Here is a 16108-nt window from a genome sequence, read left to right as displayed (position 1 = left end):
GGAAGAAAGACAGGGGATTTCCTGCTGATGTTCTGATGAACTCAGAAGGGGTGGCGAACTTTGCAATGAACGTAATTCTTTTCTGCCCTCAAGTAGAGTTTAGCTGCCTAGCAACTAGATAACCAAAGAACAGCATTTGGCATAGAATTTTTGGAAGTCTAACATTGTTTGTAGTGGAAAATGCAATTCAATTTATTAAAAAAAAGGGGGGGGGGCAATGCAAAGAATCAGCAATCAGTTCAGTTCAGTTCAGTCACTCACTCATGGCCGACTCTTTGCAACCCCATGGACTGCAGCACGTCAGGCTTCCTGGTCCCTCACCAACTCCTGGAGCTTGTTCAAACTCGTGTCCATTGAATCGGTGATGCCATCCAACCTTCTCATCCTCTGTCATCCCCTTCTCCTCCAGCCTACAATCTTTCTCAGCATCAGGGTCTTTTCTAATGAATCAGTTCTTCACATCAGGTGGCCAATGTATTGGAGCTTCAGCTTCAGCATTAGTCCTTCCAATAAATATTCAGGACTGATTTCCTTTAGGATGGACTGGTTGGATCTCCTTGCTGTCCAAGGAACTCTCAAGAGTCTTCTCCAACACAACAGTTCAAAAGCATCAATTCTTCAGCACTCAGCTTTCTTTATAGCCCAACTCTCACATTCATACATGACTAATGGAAAAACAATAGCTTTGACTATATGGAACTCTGTCAGCAAAGAAATGTCGCTGCTTTTTAACACTAGGTTTGTCAGAGCTTTTCTTCCAAGAAGCAAGTGTCTTTTAATTTCATGGCGGCAGTTACCATCTGCAGTGATTTTGGAGCCCCAAAAAATAAAGTCTGTTGCTGTTTCCATTGTTTTCCCATTTATTTTCCATGGAGTCATGTGACCAGATGCCATGATCTTAGTTTTCTGAATGTTGAGTTTTAAGCCAACTTTTTCACTCTGTTATTTCATCAGGAGGCTCTTTAGTTCCTCTTTACTTTCTGCCATAAGGGTGGTGTCATCTGCATATCTGAGGTTATTGATATTTCTCCTGGCAATCTTGATTCCAGCTTGTACTTCATCCAGCCCGGCATTTTGCATGACATATTGTCACAAAAGTTAAATAAGCAGGATGACAATACACAGCCTTGACGTACTCCTCTCCGTTTGGAACCAGTCTGTTGTTCCATGTCCAGTTCTAACTATTGCTTCTTGACCTGCATACAGATTTCTCAGGAGGCAGGTAAGGTGACCCAGTATTACCATGTCTTTAAGAATTTTCCAGAGTTTGTTGTGATCCACACAGTCAAAGGCTTTGGCTTAGTCAATAAAGCAGAGGTAGATGTTTTCTGGAACTCTCTTGATTTTTCCAGGATCCAACAGATGTTGGCAATTTGCTCTCTGGTTCCTCTGTCTTTTCTAAATCCAGCTTGAACATCGGGAAGTTCTTGGTTCACATACTGTGGAGACCTGGCTTGGAGAATTTTGAGCATTACTTTGCTAGCATGTGAGATAAATGCAATTATGCAGTAGCTTGAACATTCTTTGGCATTGTCTTTCTTTGGGATTGGAATGAAAACTGACCTTTTCCAGTCCCATGGCCACTGCTGACTTTTCCAAATTTGCTGGTATATTGAGCGAACACTTAAACAGCACCACCTTTTAGGACTTGAAATAGCTCAGCTGGAATTCCATCACCTCCACTAGTTTTGTTTGTAGTGATGCTTCCTAAGGCCCATCTAACTTCAGATTCCAGGATGTCTGGCTCTAGGTGAGTGATCACACCATTGTGGTTATCTAGATCATTAAGATATTGTTTTGTATAGTTCTTCTATGTATTCCTGCCACCTTTTCTTAATATCCTCTGCTTCTGTTAGGTCCGTACTGTTTCTGTCCTTTATTGTGCCCATTAACACAAAGAATAACCCAGAAGAATGTCATCTGCATATACATGGCACATTAGAAAAGGTTTATACCTGAGTATATTGAGGGTGTGCCTTACAACAAAGTAATATCAAAATTTACTAATTCGTTGGAATTTGGTCACAACTTTAAAAAAAGACTGTTCTGAGAATTTCCATAATACATTTTGTGACAATTATCTCTAAATTGTGTTATTTGTTGTATCAATTGTTTTCTGCTCTTTATACTAAGTTCACTTTTATTTTGTAATTTTAACTGCCTACAAAGAACAGCATGTTAAAAACTGTAGTTTTGCTTACCATTTATTTAAATGGTAAGAACTGTTTTCAGTTTCCTTAACTAGGCTTTATTTCTAGAAAATTTAAGACTCAAACACGAATATTAAAGACTAAAGAAGTTGTACAGGTAGAAACGTATTTTAAATGCTTTGCCTTTGCAGGTTCTACTGGTATCATATGCCCAACACAAAGTCATACCTCTTTCAGACACATGTTACAAAAACTACAAGGAATTATCTTGGAGTTTTGTGTCAAGATCATTTGCAAATAAATGTATTTAGAAGGATTAGAAAGTAAAATGATAAGAGAAACATCAGGTTGATAACTGACCTCATTCAATACTCATTAATACCCCCATGAAATTTGTATTCTATGAAGATCTGAACTAAAATAAATATACATGAAAAATCTTGAACTACTGTCTAACAAGCAAACCTAATTTTAGCACATGTCAAAATAAGGTCAATGATTTTTCCATATTATCACCTTATGTCTGATCACATATTAAAACATAGGGGGAGAAATCTCAAGGGCTATTTGCTGACTGCTTATCAATTAGATTAGAGTTCCTCTGAATGGCTTGATTCCTAATTATACAGCCATAGAGTTATCAGAGACAATGTCTTTGCCAATGCAATTAACTTTTTTTTTATGTGAGATTAACTGGATTTGATTCACCTGCATAACTTGCTTACAAGGTTAATCTCTCTTGAGACAGTAGTCTTGTTTGGCACTGTGGTACTATGTAAAATACAGCTCTCAAGTAGTCAGGTCAATTTAGTAACAAACTGGCATTGTGGAAAAATCCAACTTTGTATGCAACTGTAATAAAATCAAACACCAAGTCTCCTTGTACTTACGTCAATAATATTCAAAAAGCAAAGATTCAATTTAACCCCCAAATCATAAATCTGAAATGTGGTTGCATAATATATCTAAAGTTTCTTACTTACATGCTACATTGAAGGAAATTAAGTGCCCAGAGAATTTCTCTTTTCAACTGTATTCAGTCAGTGAATAGGACTATAAAATTGGCAAAGGCTGTGCTGTGACAGCTATTACTAGGACAACCTTAACAATTTAAAAACGAGCTTTGTTTGACATTATAAAAGCAGCATTATGACAATAATTAGACAGGTAGAGTTCTTCAAGTTCTCTAAGACTAAAGCTATGCAGTAAAAGCACATGAGACCTAACCACTGCTTGTAAATCTTATCTCAACTTCAGCTGACCCAAGAGGATCCACCACCCAGTTGTGCCCATTAAAGGAGGAAGTCAGAAAGCTAGTCCTAGTGTTATTTGAATAGGTATGTATGAGGGGCAGGGGTTAGGAGAGCCATTGAATGTGAATTACTGTGCCCTTCCAAAACAGACTGGATGATAATGATCAGTCTGCCTGACTGTGATTAAATAAATCCTGGCTGCACTAATTTCTTTTCTTGCCAAGAATTTTCTTTGTCTGAGAGAAACCATCCTGTGAAGCAAAAACAAACATAGGTAAATGTTCTCAGAGGGAAAAAATAAATGCCTTTCTCACCATATTTTAGAGGGAAAGTTTCATGTTATTGCTGATACGAGAGTCATGGTGGGAGCAGGGGACCTGTCTATTCATTTTTCTACTCTATTTAAACATTTAGAGCTTGGCACATAGTAGGTGTTCAAGAGATATTTGTTAAATAAGTGGACAAATAAATATTTTGTTGTTTTAAGGTTTGTAAGTTAATATTATTTAAAAGAACTAGATTTTATCTTTAGCAATTATATTGATTTCGATAACACCTTATGTTTTGAATTCTTAAATGAAGGGCACACATTATCAATAAAGCATAGATATATCCTAAGGTACATTATGAGAAGATTTTATTCAGAAAAGAATATTAGTAAAATCCTGAAATGCAAGAGAAGTTAAAAATCCATGAAATAAGAACAAGATGCTCTAAATAAGAAATAATTCAGAAAAAGAGCTAGGAGATTTAACATCTAATTAATGAATTTATGCTTGACAGAAAAATAGAACAGAAAAAAAATGAACCGTGTATTTCACTGAGTTGTTTGAATACAGCATTTTTAGATAAGATGCTCACTAAGTGTCTAACTCGGAGAAGGCAATGGCACCCCACTCCAGTACTCTTGCCTGGCAAATCCCATGGACAGAGGAGCCTGGTAGGCTGCAGTCCATGGGGTCGCTAAGAGTCAGACACGACTGAGCGACTGCACTTTCACTTTTCACAATCATGTATTGGAGAAGGAAATGGCAACCCACTCCAGTGTTCTTGCTTGGAGAATCCCAGGGACGGGGGAGCCTGGTGGGCTGCCGTTTGTGGGGTCGTACAGAGTCGGACACGACTGCAGCGACTTAGCAGCAGCAGCAGCAAGTGTCTAACTAGTAAGAGAAAAAAGTGCCAAACCGAGGCACGGTATTGAAACATTTCAGAACCATGGGATAAAGACAAAGTACTGAGTAAAGCTGAAAGAAAAAGAAAAGAAAAATGATCACATAGGAATCAAAAGTACAGTAGACTTCTCAAGAGTAACAGTGGAAACAAAATGATAGTTAAGTGACAACTTTAATATTCTAAGCAAAAATATTTTTTAAAACTGGAATTCTAAAACCAGCCAAAGTATCCATTGTTTTGGATAGAATAGAGACAGTTCAGTCTGGAACATGCTGTAGGCTCCAGTCAAGGAGAAATCTGGAGAAAAATACTGTTCTGAATACAAGAGTTAAGTAAGAAAAAAATACAAATATGGGATGCAGGAAACAGGGAATCCAGCAGCAGAGGAAAGGGGAGATGAATGTCAGAATGAAGTTTCTGGGGTAGATCTAAATAGCATCCACCCTGGTTGGACAGAGTAGAAAGTCTAAGGCCTCCAGGAAGGGTGCAGCAAGAGTGGACTTAATAGCTAAATAGAATTTAGAGAAATGTGAATCTCTTGTTTCAGTTTCAAGAATTCATGACAGGTATAGGTAAACACAAGTAAAAGGAAAAACGGACTTATTATAAACACATTATTGATAGGGGAGATTTTTGCATAATCTACCACCTCTGGCCTTAATATGTCTATGGTCAATAATGTGTTAATTGAAAGAAGATGGAATATAAGGCCAGAAAAGTAATGCTATTATAACACCATAACACTTAGCTCACAGTCCATATTTATAATATTATAACTTAAGTCATTGATATTAATATAATCAATGTTTCCAAAGTCAATATACTAAAGGACAAAAAGAGGGTGAGTGCTGGTGAGATATTGGGGAACAAGGTATCAGTAGGCCAAATCATCATCTTCCAAAATCAGAAGTCAATAAATGTGTAAAATTGCAGAATAAACACAAAGAAAAATGAGAGCATCCCAGAAGAAAAAGCAAAACAGGCTTATAGAAATGTTCAAAGATGAGAATTGGGTGTGTGTCTACATGAGGATATCTGTGTTGGGAGGAGGGGGCAAGACATCTCTGCATTTCATTTAAGATTTGAAATACTACTAATATCTATAAGAAATGTAGCATATAAAATCATTTTTATGTATTATTTCTTTAAACATTTAAAAATCATTGAAAAATTTTTCTTATTTTTTGGTTGTTTTTTAATGACAGTTAAATTCTGCATAATGGATATCTCAAGCTACCCATAATTGGAAATTTAATTATATACTTCAACTTATAATTATATACTTCAAATTATATACTTATATACTTCAACTCTAGTTTTTTTTGTCTTCAGGAGCTCTAGAAGTTAATTAACATATGTAAATTGCTAGAAAGTATTTTTTATGAAGACATCATGGCTTCCCAGGTGGTTCAGTGGTAAATCTGCCTGCCTAGGAGATGCAGGTTCAATTCCTGGGCTGAGAAGGTCCCCTGGAGAAGGACTTGGCAATCTACTCCAGTATTCTTACCTGGGAAACCCCATGGAAAAAGGAGCCTGGAGGGCTACAGTCCATGGGGTCACAAAAGTGTTGGACATGAATTAGCAACAAAACAGCAGCAGCAGATTGTGTTAAAGAGTTTAGTGTCCTTCTACACTAGGATGCCCACTTCCAATTTTTACATCTGGTGCTGCCACTTAACTAGGATGTTATTTTCTAGTCAGCAAATATTAAAGAAGAACAAACACCATAAAAGAGTGGCTGAGAGGAGATACCCCACGTCCAAGGTCAGAGAAACCCCAGTAAGACGGTAGGTGCTGGAGCGGCTGTGAGGAGATATCCCACGTTCAAGGGCAAAGGAGAAGCCCTAGCAAGATGGTAGGAGGGGTAAATTCACATCTAGAATCAAACCCCATTCCCGCCGGAGACTTTAAGAGGGCTCAAACAAACCTTGTGAGACCCAGGGACCCTACAGAGACTGAGACAGAACCGTGTTTGAGTGTTGCCTGTGGAGGTAAGACTCAGCAGTGGACTGCCACAGGGACAGGGGCTCTGGGTGCAGCAGACTTAGGTATGGCATAAGCCCTCTTGAAGAAGGTCGCCATTAACCCGACCATAGAGCCGCCAGAACTGACACAGACTGGGAAATACACTCTTGGAGGGCACAAACAGATCACTGTACACCAGGATCCAGTAGAAAGGAGCAGTGATCCCATAAGAGGAGCTACCCCACGTCCAAGAAGGGGTGGCTGCCTGGGCGCAGGAGGGCCTAGAGGAGCTATTCCATGTTCAAGGTCAGGAGGGGCGGAGGTGAGGAGATACCCCTCATCCAAGGTAAAAAGCAGCGGCTGTGCTTTGCTGGAGCAGCCGTGAAGAGATATCCAACATCCAAGGTAAGAGAAACCCAAGTAAGATGGTAGGTGTTGCAAGAGGGCATCAGAGGGCAGACACACTGAAACCATAATCACAGAAAACTAGTCAATCTAATCACACTAGGACCACAGCCTTCTCTAACTCGATGAAACTAAGCCATGCCCGTGGGGCCACCCAAGATGGGTGGGTCATGGTGGAGAGGTCTGACCGAATGTGGTCCACTGGAGAAGGGAATGGCAAACCACTTCAGTATTCTTGCCTTGAGAACCCCATGAACAGTATGAAAAGGCAAAATGATAGGATACTGAAAGAGGAACTCCCCAGGTCAGTAGGTGCCCAATATGCTACTGGAGATCAGTGGAGAAATAACTCCAGAAAGAATGAAGGGATGGAGCCAAAGCAAAAAGAATACCCATCTGTGGATGTGACTGTGATAGAAGCAAGGTCCGATGCTGTAAAGAGCAATATTGCATAGGAACCTGGAATGTCAGGTCCATGAATCAAGGCAAATTGAAAGTGGTCAAACAGGAGATAGCAAGAGTGAACATCAACATTCTAGGAATCAGCGAACTAAAATGGACTGGAATGGGTGAATTTAACTCAGATGACCATTATATGTACTACGGTGGGCAGGAATCCCTTAGAAGAAATGGAATAGCCATCATGGTCAACAAAAGGAGTCCGAAATGCAGTACTTGGATGCAATCTCAAAAATGACAGAATGATCTCTGTTCGTTTCCAAGGCAAACCATTCATCATTACAGTAATCCAAGTCTATGTCCCAACCAGTAATGCTGAAGAAGCTGAAGTTGATCGGTTCTATGAAGGCCTACAAGACCTTTTAGAACTAACATCCCAAAAGGTTGTCCTTTTCATTATAGGGGACTGGAATGCAAAAGTAGGAAGTCAAGAAACACCTGGAGTCACAGGAAAATTTGGCCTTGGAGTACAGAATGAAGCAGGGCAAAGGCTAATAGAGTTTTGCCAAGAGAACACACTGGTCAGAGCAAACACCCTCTTCCAGAAACACAAGAGAAGACTACACATGGACATCACCTGGTCAATGGCAAATTCTGATTATATTCTTTAGGTATGACCTAAATCAAATCCCTTATGATTATACAGTAGAAGTGACAAATAGATTTAAGGGACTAGATCTGATAGACAGAGTGCCTAATGAACTATGGACAGAGGTTCATGACATTGTACAGGAGACAGGGATCAAGACCATCCCCAAGAAAAATAAATGAAAAAAGGAAAATGGCTGTCTCAGGAGGCCTTACTAATAGCTGTGAAAGAAGAGAAGCAAAAAGCAAAGGAGAAAAGGAAAGATATACTCATTTGAATGCAGAGTTCCAAAAAATAGCAAGGAGAGATAAGAAAGCCTTCCTCAGTGATCAGTGCAAACAAATAGAGGAAAACAATACAAAGGGAAAGACTAGAGATCTCTTCAAAAATTAGAGATACCAAGGGAACGTTTCATGGAAAGATGGGCTCAGTAAAGGAGAGAAATTGGACCTAAGAAAAGCAGAAAATATTAAGAAGAGGGGGCAAGAAAACGTAGAAGAACTGTACAAAAAAGATCTGCACGACCCAGATAATCACAATGGTATGATCTCTCACCTAGAGCCAGACATCCTAGAATGTGAAGTGGGCCTTAGAAAGCATCACTACGAACAAAGCTAGTGGAGGTGACGGAATTCCAGTTGAGCTATTTCAAATCCTAAAATATAATGCTGTGAAAGTGCTGCACTCAATATGCCAGCAAATTTGGAAAACTCAGCAGTGGCCACAGGACTGGAAAAGGTCAGTAGTCATTCCATCCCTAAGGAAGGTAATACCAAAGAATGCTCAAACTACTGCACAGTTGCACTCAGCTCACACGCTAGTAAAGTAATGTTCAAAATTCTCTAAGCCAGGCTTCAAGAGTACCTGAAGTGAATTCCAGATGTTTAAGCTGGTTTTAGAAAAAGCAATGGAACCAGAGATCAAATTGTCAACATCCACTGGATCATCAAAAAAGCAAGAGAGTTCCTGAAAAACATCTATTTCTGTTTTACTGACTATGCCAAAGCCTTCGAATGTGTGGATCACAATAAACTGGAAAATTCTGAAAGAGATGGGAATACCAGACCACCTGACCTGCTCTTGAGAAACCTGCATGCAGGTCAGGAAGCAACAGTTAGAACGGGACATGGAACAACAGACTGGTTCCAAATAGAAAAGGAGTACATCAAGGCTGAATATTGTCACACTGCTTATTTAACTTATATGCAGAGTAAATCATGAGAAACGCTGGGCTGGAGGAAGCACAAGCTGGAATCAAGATTGCTGGGAGAAATATTAATAACCTCAGATACACAGATGACACCACCCTTATGGAAAAAAGTAAAGAAGAACTAAAGAACCTCTTGATGAAAGTGAAAGAGGACAGTGAAAAAGTTGGCTTAAAGTTCAACATTCAGAAAACTGCATGGCATGCAGTCCCATCACTTCATGGCAAGTAGTTGGGGAAACAGTGGAAACAGTGTCAGACTTTATTTTTGGGGGCTCCGAAATCACTGCAGATGGTGATTGCAGCCATGAAATTAAAAGACGCTTACTCCTTGGAAGAAAAGCTATGACTAACCAAGACAGCATATTAAGAAGCAGCGACATTACTTTGCCAAAAAAGGTCCATTTAGTCAAGGCTATGGTTTTTCCAGTAGTCATGTATGGATGTGAGAATTGGACTATAAAGAAAGCTAGGTGTCACAGAATTGATGCTTTTGAACTGTGTTGTTGCAGAAGATTCTTGACAGTCCCTTGGACTGCAAGGAGGTTTAAGCAGTCTGTCCTCAAGGAGATCAGTCCTGAGTTTCATTGGTAGGACTGATGTTGAAACTGAAAGTCCAATGTTTTGGCCACATGATGAGAAATGCTGACTCATTTCAAAAGACCATGATGCTGGGAAAGATTGAAGGCAGAAGGAAAAGTGGATGACAGAGGATGAGTGGTTGGATGACATTACCAACTCAATGGACATGAGTTTTGGTGAACCCGGGGAATTGGTGATAGACGGGGAGGCCTGGCATGCTGCAGTCCATGGGTTCGCCAAGAGTTGGACACAACTGAGTGACTTAACTGAAGGAAAGATGAAATACAAATAGGTTTACTAGAAAACATTTTTCTGGATATAAAGCACCAAGATAAAATAAAGAAGGCCTCGTTATACAAAGTACACTAGTTATTTTATTTTCTCTAAGAATTGGGGAGTCAATGTACAGGAGGGGTCTTTCTCAAACAATAGTAGTCACAATCTTGAAACACTTAAGCCATCATGACTCTTTTAATGTTTTATTCCTTGGTTTGGATTTTTTTTCAATTTCAATTATGGAATTTTACTTTTTCCCACAACTTAAGACTGTACCTATAACCCCTTAGGTCAGTTCTGACTATACCACAATATAAATGTTTCTCTGTTCCTTAAATCAATTGTTCTAGAAGAGCTGCCTGTAGACAAATTTGATCTCTTTGGTTTACAGCTGTTTTCAAAATAATTTAGAAGTCCCTCCTGTAACTCCTGACATAATGAGTGAAATTCTGTAGTTCTAATCATGTTTTTAAAGAAAGTAGGGTAAATATGTCATAACACAGTCACATTTGGTAAATCTAATTACTTGGGTATTAACAATAAACACTTTCAGTTTTCTTCTGAAGGCAATATATACTGCTGTAATACAATAATTTTCTGCTTTGAAGCTGGTGGTAGCTGCAGTATTATAGGGAAGAGTGTTTCTTTAAATAGCACAGCTGTACTTGCGGGTTTTCAATGCTAGTGTTTGGTGACCACTAATTTCATATCTTAGCAGGCAAAACTGCATTTTATTCATTACAAGTGAAGCACATTCTGAGACTCTTAAAGGTGACTGCATGATATTTAAGGGCTAACATGGATACTTGTCTGGACTCCACAGGAGAGAAATTAACATGCACACTTGAAACAGTTTTGTTTTTACTGTTCAATTCCTTTCATGAAGTATGGGATTTCTCTTGGTTTTGTCATTTTGGACTTCAAGCTATTTAGTAGCCACAAAGAGTATGACAAGAGATAACCTGGTACTCAGAGCAATTAAAAAGAGAGGTCTGCACTCTGGTACATATTCATAAAGCACATCTACACTCTAAATGTAATGGAAATCACACTGTGGCTCTTTTTTGCATCATGGCATTCCCATTACCCCATGGGTGGCACATCCCAAGCTACCAAAGAAGTTTCTTTAGCGACGCATGCCAGATTCTGATGCCGCCCTTGGCGTGTTCTGGAGGAATGATGTGGTGTCTTATGTTATGCACAGATCCAGAAGATTATTTTACTGGCACAAAAAGAGTAATCTAAAATTCACAATTATCTCATATTTAAGAAAAACACATAGTATCTGTAACAGTGACTGTTTTATTCATATATACATATATTTATTATATATATATATATATACATATACACATCTATATATAATGGAGAAGGCAATGGCACCCCACTCCAGTACTCTTGCTTGGAAAATCCCATGGACGGAGGAGCCTGTTAGGCTGCAGTCCATGGGGGTCGCTAAGAGTTGGACACGACTGAGGGACTTCACTTTCACTTTTCACTTTCCTGCATTGGAGAAGGAAATGGCAACCCACTCCAGTGTTCTTGCCTGGAGAATCCCAGGGACGGGGGAGCCTGGTGGGCTGCCGTCTATGGGGTCGCACAGAGTCAGACATGACTGAAGTGACTTAGCATAGCATAGCATCTATATATAAATATGTGTATGTGAGTATGTTTGGGTGTATTCATATAATATATAACTCCATACAGATACTTGAATGAGATTTCAATATTTTCTAAAAGATGTTTCATTTTCCAGTATCTTGAGGATCTCCATTTTTTCCCAATTTTCTGTCACTGTATTAATATTTCTCTTTTAATTTTTCACAGCTGCTCAGTATTTTCCCTACTTTTGTTTATTCCATCATATTTATCATCTCCAATTTCTTCCTTTCTAATGTTTTCTTTACTACTTCTGTGATACAGATCTAGTAATGTTTTAACTAAAATTAACTAAATTACTCCAGCTCAAGAGGCCCTTGGTTCTTAAAGTTGAAGAAACATGAATATCATAGCAAAATAGTTTAATAACTTTTTTCTATTTTTTGATTCTGTGTGTATAACTAGCAAGCTGGTCTTTTTATCATGAGCTAAAACTGCAAGTAGCTCAATCTGAGATTTTTTAAGTAGAAGATAAGTGAAATGACTTTATAGTATACTCTCTAATTTTTAAAAGCCTTATCTCATGTCATGCACATAATAAATATTCGATAAACGCATCGCAATGGAATGAGTGATAAACTTTAGACGGATATAATCTCCAACAGATTTTGAGAAAGAGTAATTTTTAACATTTTTATGAAAGGCAAAATCTTATAGACATATAGGAATGAAGCAGGTAAATTGTTTCAAAAGTTTAATTTTCTTCAAATCAAAGATTTCATCTGAAAGAACCAGAAAACAAGACAATTCTAGTTTATTCAGCTCACTACAAGTCATAAGTAACCATCCGTATATGGCCTGGTGTTTGGTATTAGCAAAAATATTTAAAAGCGAAGACAGAGTAGATAATAAATAGCAACTTATAAATTAAAACAGAGTTTTACCAAAGACAGTCAGCTCTGCTGGATCACTGTCTCTCTCCCCCACCATGTTGGTGCCCACACACGTATACATCCCGGCATCACTCTTTCTGGTATTGGAGATCATTAGTTTTCCACCACGGATCTGTTAAAATTGGACAGAAGAAAGAAAATAAAGGAAAATGGAGAAGAAAAGAAACAGAGAAAAAAGGTCGTTAATAAAAAATCTTGAAAAATTAAGCACATCATTTTTCTCTAAAAGAAATGGCTGAGTGTCTAAGACACAAAACTCTCCCACTCTTTTGGCATCTTTTAAATTCTGCTTCCATGTAAGCCTCCATATTCTCTTTCTAGAGAATGCTTCTTTTAAGGCAGTCTTCCTATCTCTTGCCTGATCCTATTTCGAGACTTGTGACTGCTGCCATTAAACCTCATGGTTGGTCTTCACTCTGAAATTCTGTTGAATGAATTTCTATTGACATCTGTCATCAGAAAGAAGCACTAGATATTTTATTATGATAATATAATGAGATCCAATTGACTCAGAAGAATTCAATGAGTATTTGTTGAGTACTTCTATTGGCTGGGCAGTGTTCTAGGTCCTTGAGATTCAGCAGTAAATCAAAAAGTAAAAATCTCTGTCTTCATGGGGTATTTGTTAGCATTAAAATTATCTTTGTCTCATCTTAACTGTATTTATAAGACAACTTTTGAAGAGGGATGTGAGGTTGAATAAAAACAAATAATTTTTTGGAATGATGAGTATGACTTGGTACAAACTGTTGGCTTTGTATAGGTGGCCCCTAAATGTTTCTTAAATAAGAAGCATTTCTGTTTGAATAAACAAATATAATGATGTTAAAATATTGTTTGTTAAGAGGATACTACAGCAGAATAAGCTTTTCAGTAAGTGTATCATCAACTTACAGGTTCTTTTCCAATTTTGAGTTTTGTTTTTTTTTTCAAACAATCTCTCTTAAAGAGATATGAGATAAGAATATGCTGGTTTCCTCCTTCACTTTTTAATTTCACAGGCAGATAGAACTCAAGTAGATATGTTTTCATCAGACATATTTCAGGCTCTAAAACTAGCCATGTATTTTCAACAGAGTATTTTCAACATTTTTTTATACTTCGGAAGAAAAGATCATCAACCTTTTCTCAACTAAATGCAGTAGAATAAATGATAGGTTATAAACCAGGGAGGCCATTTCTCCTCCCCTTGAAGATGAAACTGACAGTATGACTTGATTTGTTCAGTGGAACTAAAGCAACATTTCACCGGAAGAAAGGCACTTGCAACATAGGGACTTGACTGCTTGCTGCAGCTGGAACCCTGAGACAACTATGGGAATTAGCTCAAGCTGAGTGCATGCTAAGTCACTTCCGTCCTGTGTGCCTCTTTGTGACCCTATGGACTATAGCTCACCAGGCTCCTCTGTCCATGGAATTCTCCAGGCAAGAATACTGGAATAGGTTGTCATGCCCTCCTCCAGGGGATCTTGCCAACCCAGGAATCAAACCCGCATCTCTTACGTCTCCTGCATTGGCGGGCAGGTTCTTCACTACCGGTGCCACCTGGGGAGCCCCAGCCCAAGCTAGTCTGCTGGAATATGGGAGGCTATGAGGAGAAGAACCAAGATGGCTGGCTTGAGAAGTAGTCAATGGCCAGACATGTGAGTACAGGAAAGTTATCCTAGATCATTCAGCTGCCAGCACACTTTCAAACAAGCCACAGAAGCTGGAGAACGCCTAGCAAAGATCAACCAACCTGGCAATGAGCAAAGAACTGTCAACTCACGCACAGAATCACAGAATAAATGCAATGGTTGTATTGTGGGGTGATTTGTTACAAAGCAAAAATTTAATGATTACAAACACGAAAAAGAAAATCTTGAACAGGAGCACATTTTCCTAAGTTTGGTAGCCAAGCACAGACCACTGGGAACCAAACGATCTTTCACTGTAGATCTCCACAGTGTCCACAGTTCAAACCAGAATATTCATGTGAATATGCTGTGATCTTTTGCATGGCCTCTCTGGTTCTGTGTTATGATGTAATCACAACATACACATAAGAATAAAATCTCACTTATAAGATATTTTTAAAGATAATAGACACCCATACTATATGGACATTTTAATAGAAATAGCACATTTGTTCTGTTAAATGATACATTATTTTAAATTAAATATGTTTATTCTTAGTTATTGTACTGAGTACAAAAATTGTACTAAGAACAATGTCAGAAGGTTGAGGCATTATCTACTATTTCAGTGACTAACTCTCACAAACTCCACATACTAATGGTGAGTAGATCCTCTGAAAAAATAATCTATATACCATTTCTCTAACTTTTTACCATTTTCTGGGTGTTTCATCTTGATATTAATCAACTAATTAATGATGATCAATTTCCGTGAAAATGGACTAATTTTTTGTAAGTTTAAACTGCAGAACTTGGCAGTTATTTTAACATTGATTTTACTTTACATCTCTTAAACTTTGAAATGAATTCTCATAATATTTTAGTTATAAATATTACATTGGAAAAACTGGAAAACAGCTTGAAATATTCATCACCACAATTTCCTCTTATAATTTTGAAAGTAGTGTGAAAAGAAATGTTTTAGTTAATACAGTTTATGGTCATCACTTACACTTTGACACTTAGTGTACTCTATGATCAATAAATGCATCTGGAGTTCCTAAAAGAGCATTGACATCAATATTCTACTACAAAGATATATTTACATATTCAGATTAGTCCAGTTATTAATATAACATATGAATTTTATTTATATAATTTTTGTCTCTTTGAAGCCTCATTCCAAAATTGTCATTTGGGTATCCTTTTTCAGCCTTTTCAATATAGTGTAAGTAGTAATTAGCACTCAAATAGAGTTCTATAACTTTATCAATAATAAATAACAAATAATATAAATAAAATAATATAAATAAAATATTATAGATAATATAAATAAAATACATCCATTTTAAAGCTTGGTATCCAACCCCTCTGGGCATCCATTCTAATTTTACTCACACTTATTCTTTCTTCCTTGTCATCAATTCGAATTTTGTCTTTTTTCCAGTAGATAGTAGGTTCTGGGTGTCCCCGGGGAGGCTGGCACTCCAGGATTGCAGGCTCTCCGGCTGCCACTACAACATCTGTGGGATTTTGCCGGAAGTCATCTCGTAACACTGAAGAAAAATAATTGCAGTAAAAGAAAACTCAGTGACAGTAACTTTAGGTTTCTCTTGCAAAAGGTAACTTCAAGTCTTAAACATGCCCGTCTTAAAACATGTCAGCGCGAACCTGAGTGCTCATCAACAGAGAAGTGACTAGTTATATGATTATGAACCTCTGCTATGAAATCTGAGTTGAAAATGAGATAAGCTGGAGGAAAATAAGATGAGAAACATTCATGATGCAGTTTTGAGATTTAATACAAACTCAAGGTACAGAACTGTTTAGGTAATATGATCCCATTTTTCTATTTAAAAAGCATATATGTACACATACATG

At 37.9% G+C, this 16108-nt stretch overlaps 1 protein-coding gene across 11 annotated transcripts in view; it reads right to left on the bottom strand.

The window, feature by feature from the left end:
• The window catches only part of ROBO2 (roundabout guidance receptor 2), a 656142-nt gene that overhangs the window by 176980 nt on the left and 463054 nt on the right, over nt 1–16108 (bottom strand). For all 11 annotated transcript variants that reach the window (XM_024993901.2, XM_024993905.2, XM_024993910.2 and 8 more), the window contains 2 exons: nt 15626–15783; nt 12603–12723 (listed from right to left, as the gene is read on the bottom strand). In XM_024993901.2, the coding sequence (XP_024849669.1) occupies nt 12603–12723; nt 15626–15783 (279 nt within the window). The remainder of the gene's footprint in view (nt 1–12602; nt 12724–15625; nt 15784–16108) is intronic.

This window comes from Bos taurus, chromosome 1 (assembly GCF_002263795.3).
Source record: "Bos taurus isolate L1 Dominette 01449 registration number 42190680 breed Hereford chromosome 1, ARS-UCD2.0, whole genome shotgun sequence".
Classification (NCBI taxonomy): domain Eukaryota; kingdom Metazoa; phylum Chordata; class Mammalia; order Artiodactyla; family Bovidae; genus Bos; species Bos taurus.
The sequence above is the reverse complement of the archived record's forward strand: the minus strand, read 5'-3'. Positions and strand labels throughout refer to the sequence as shown.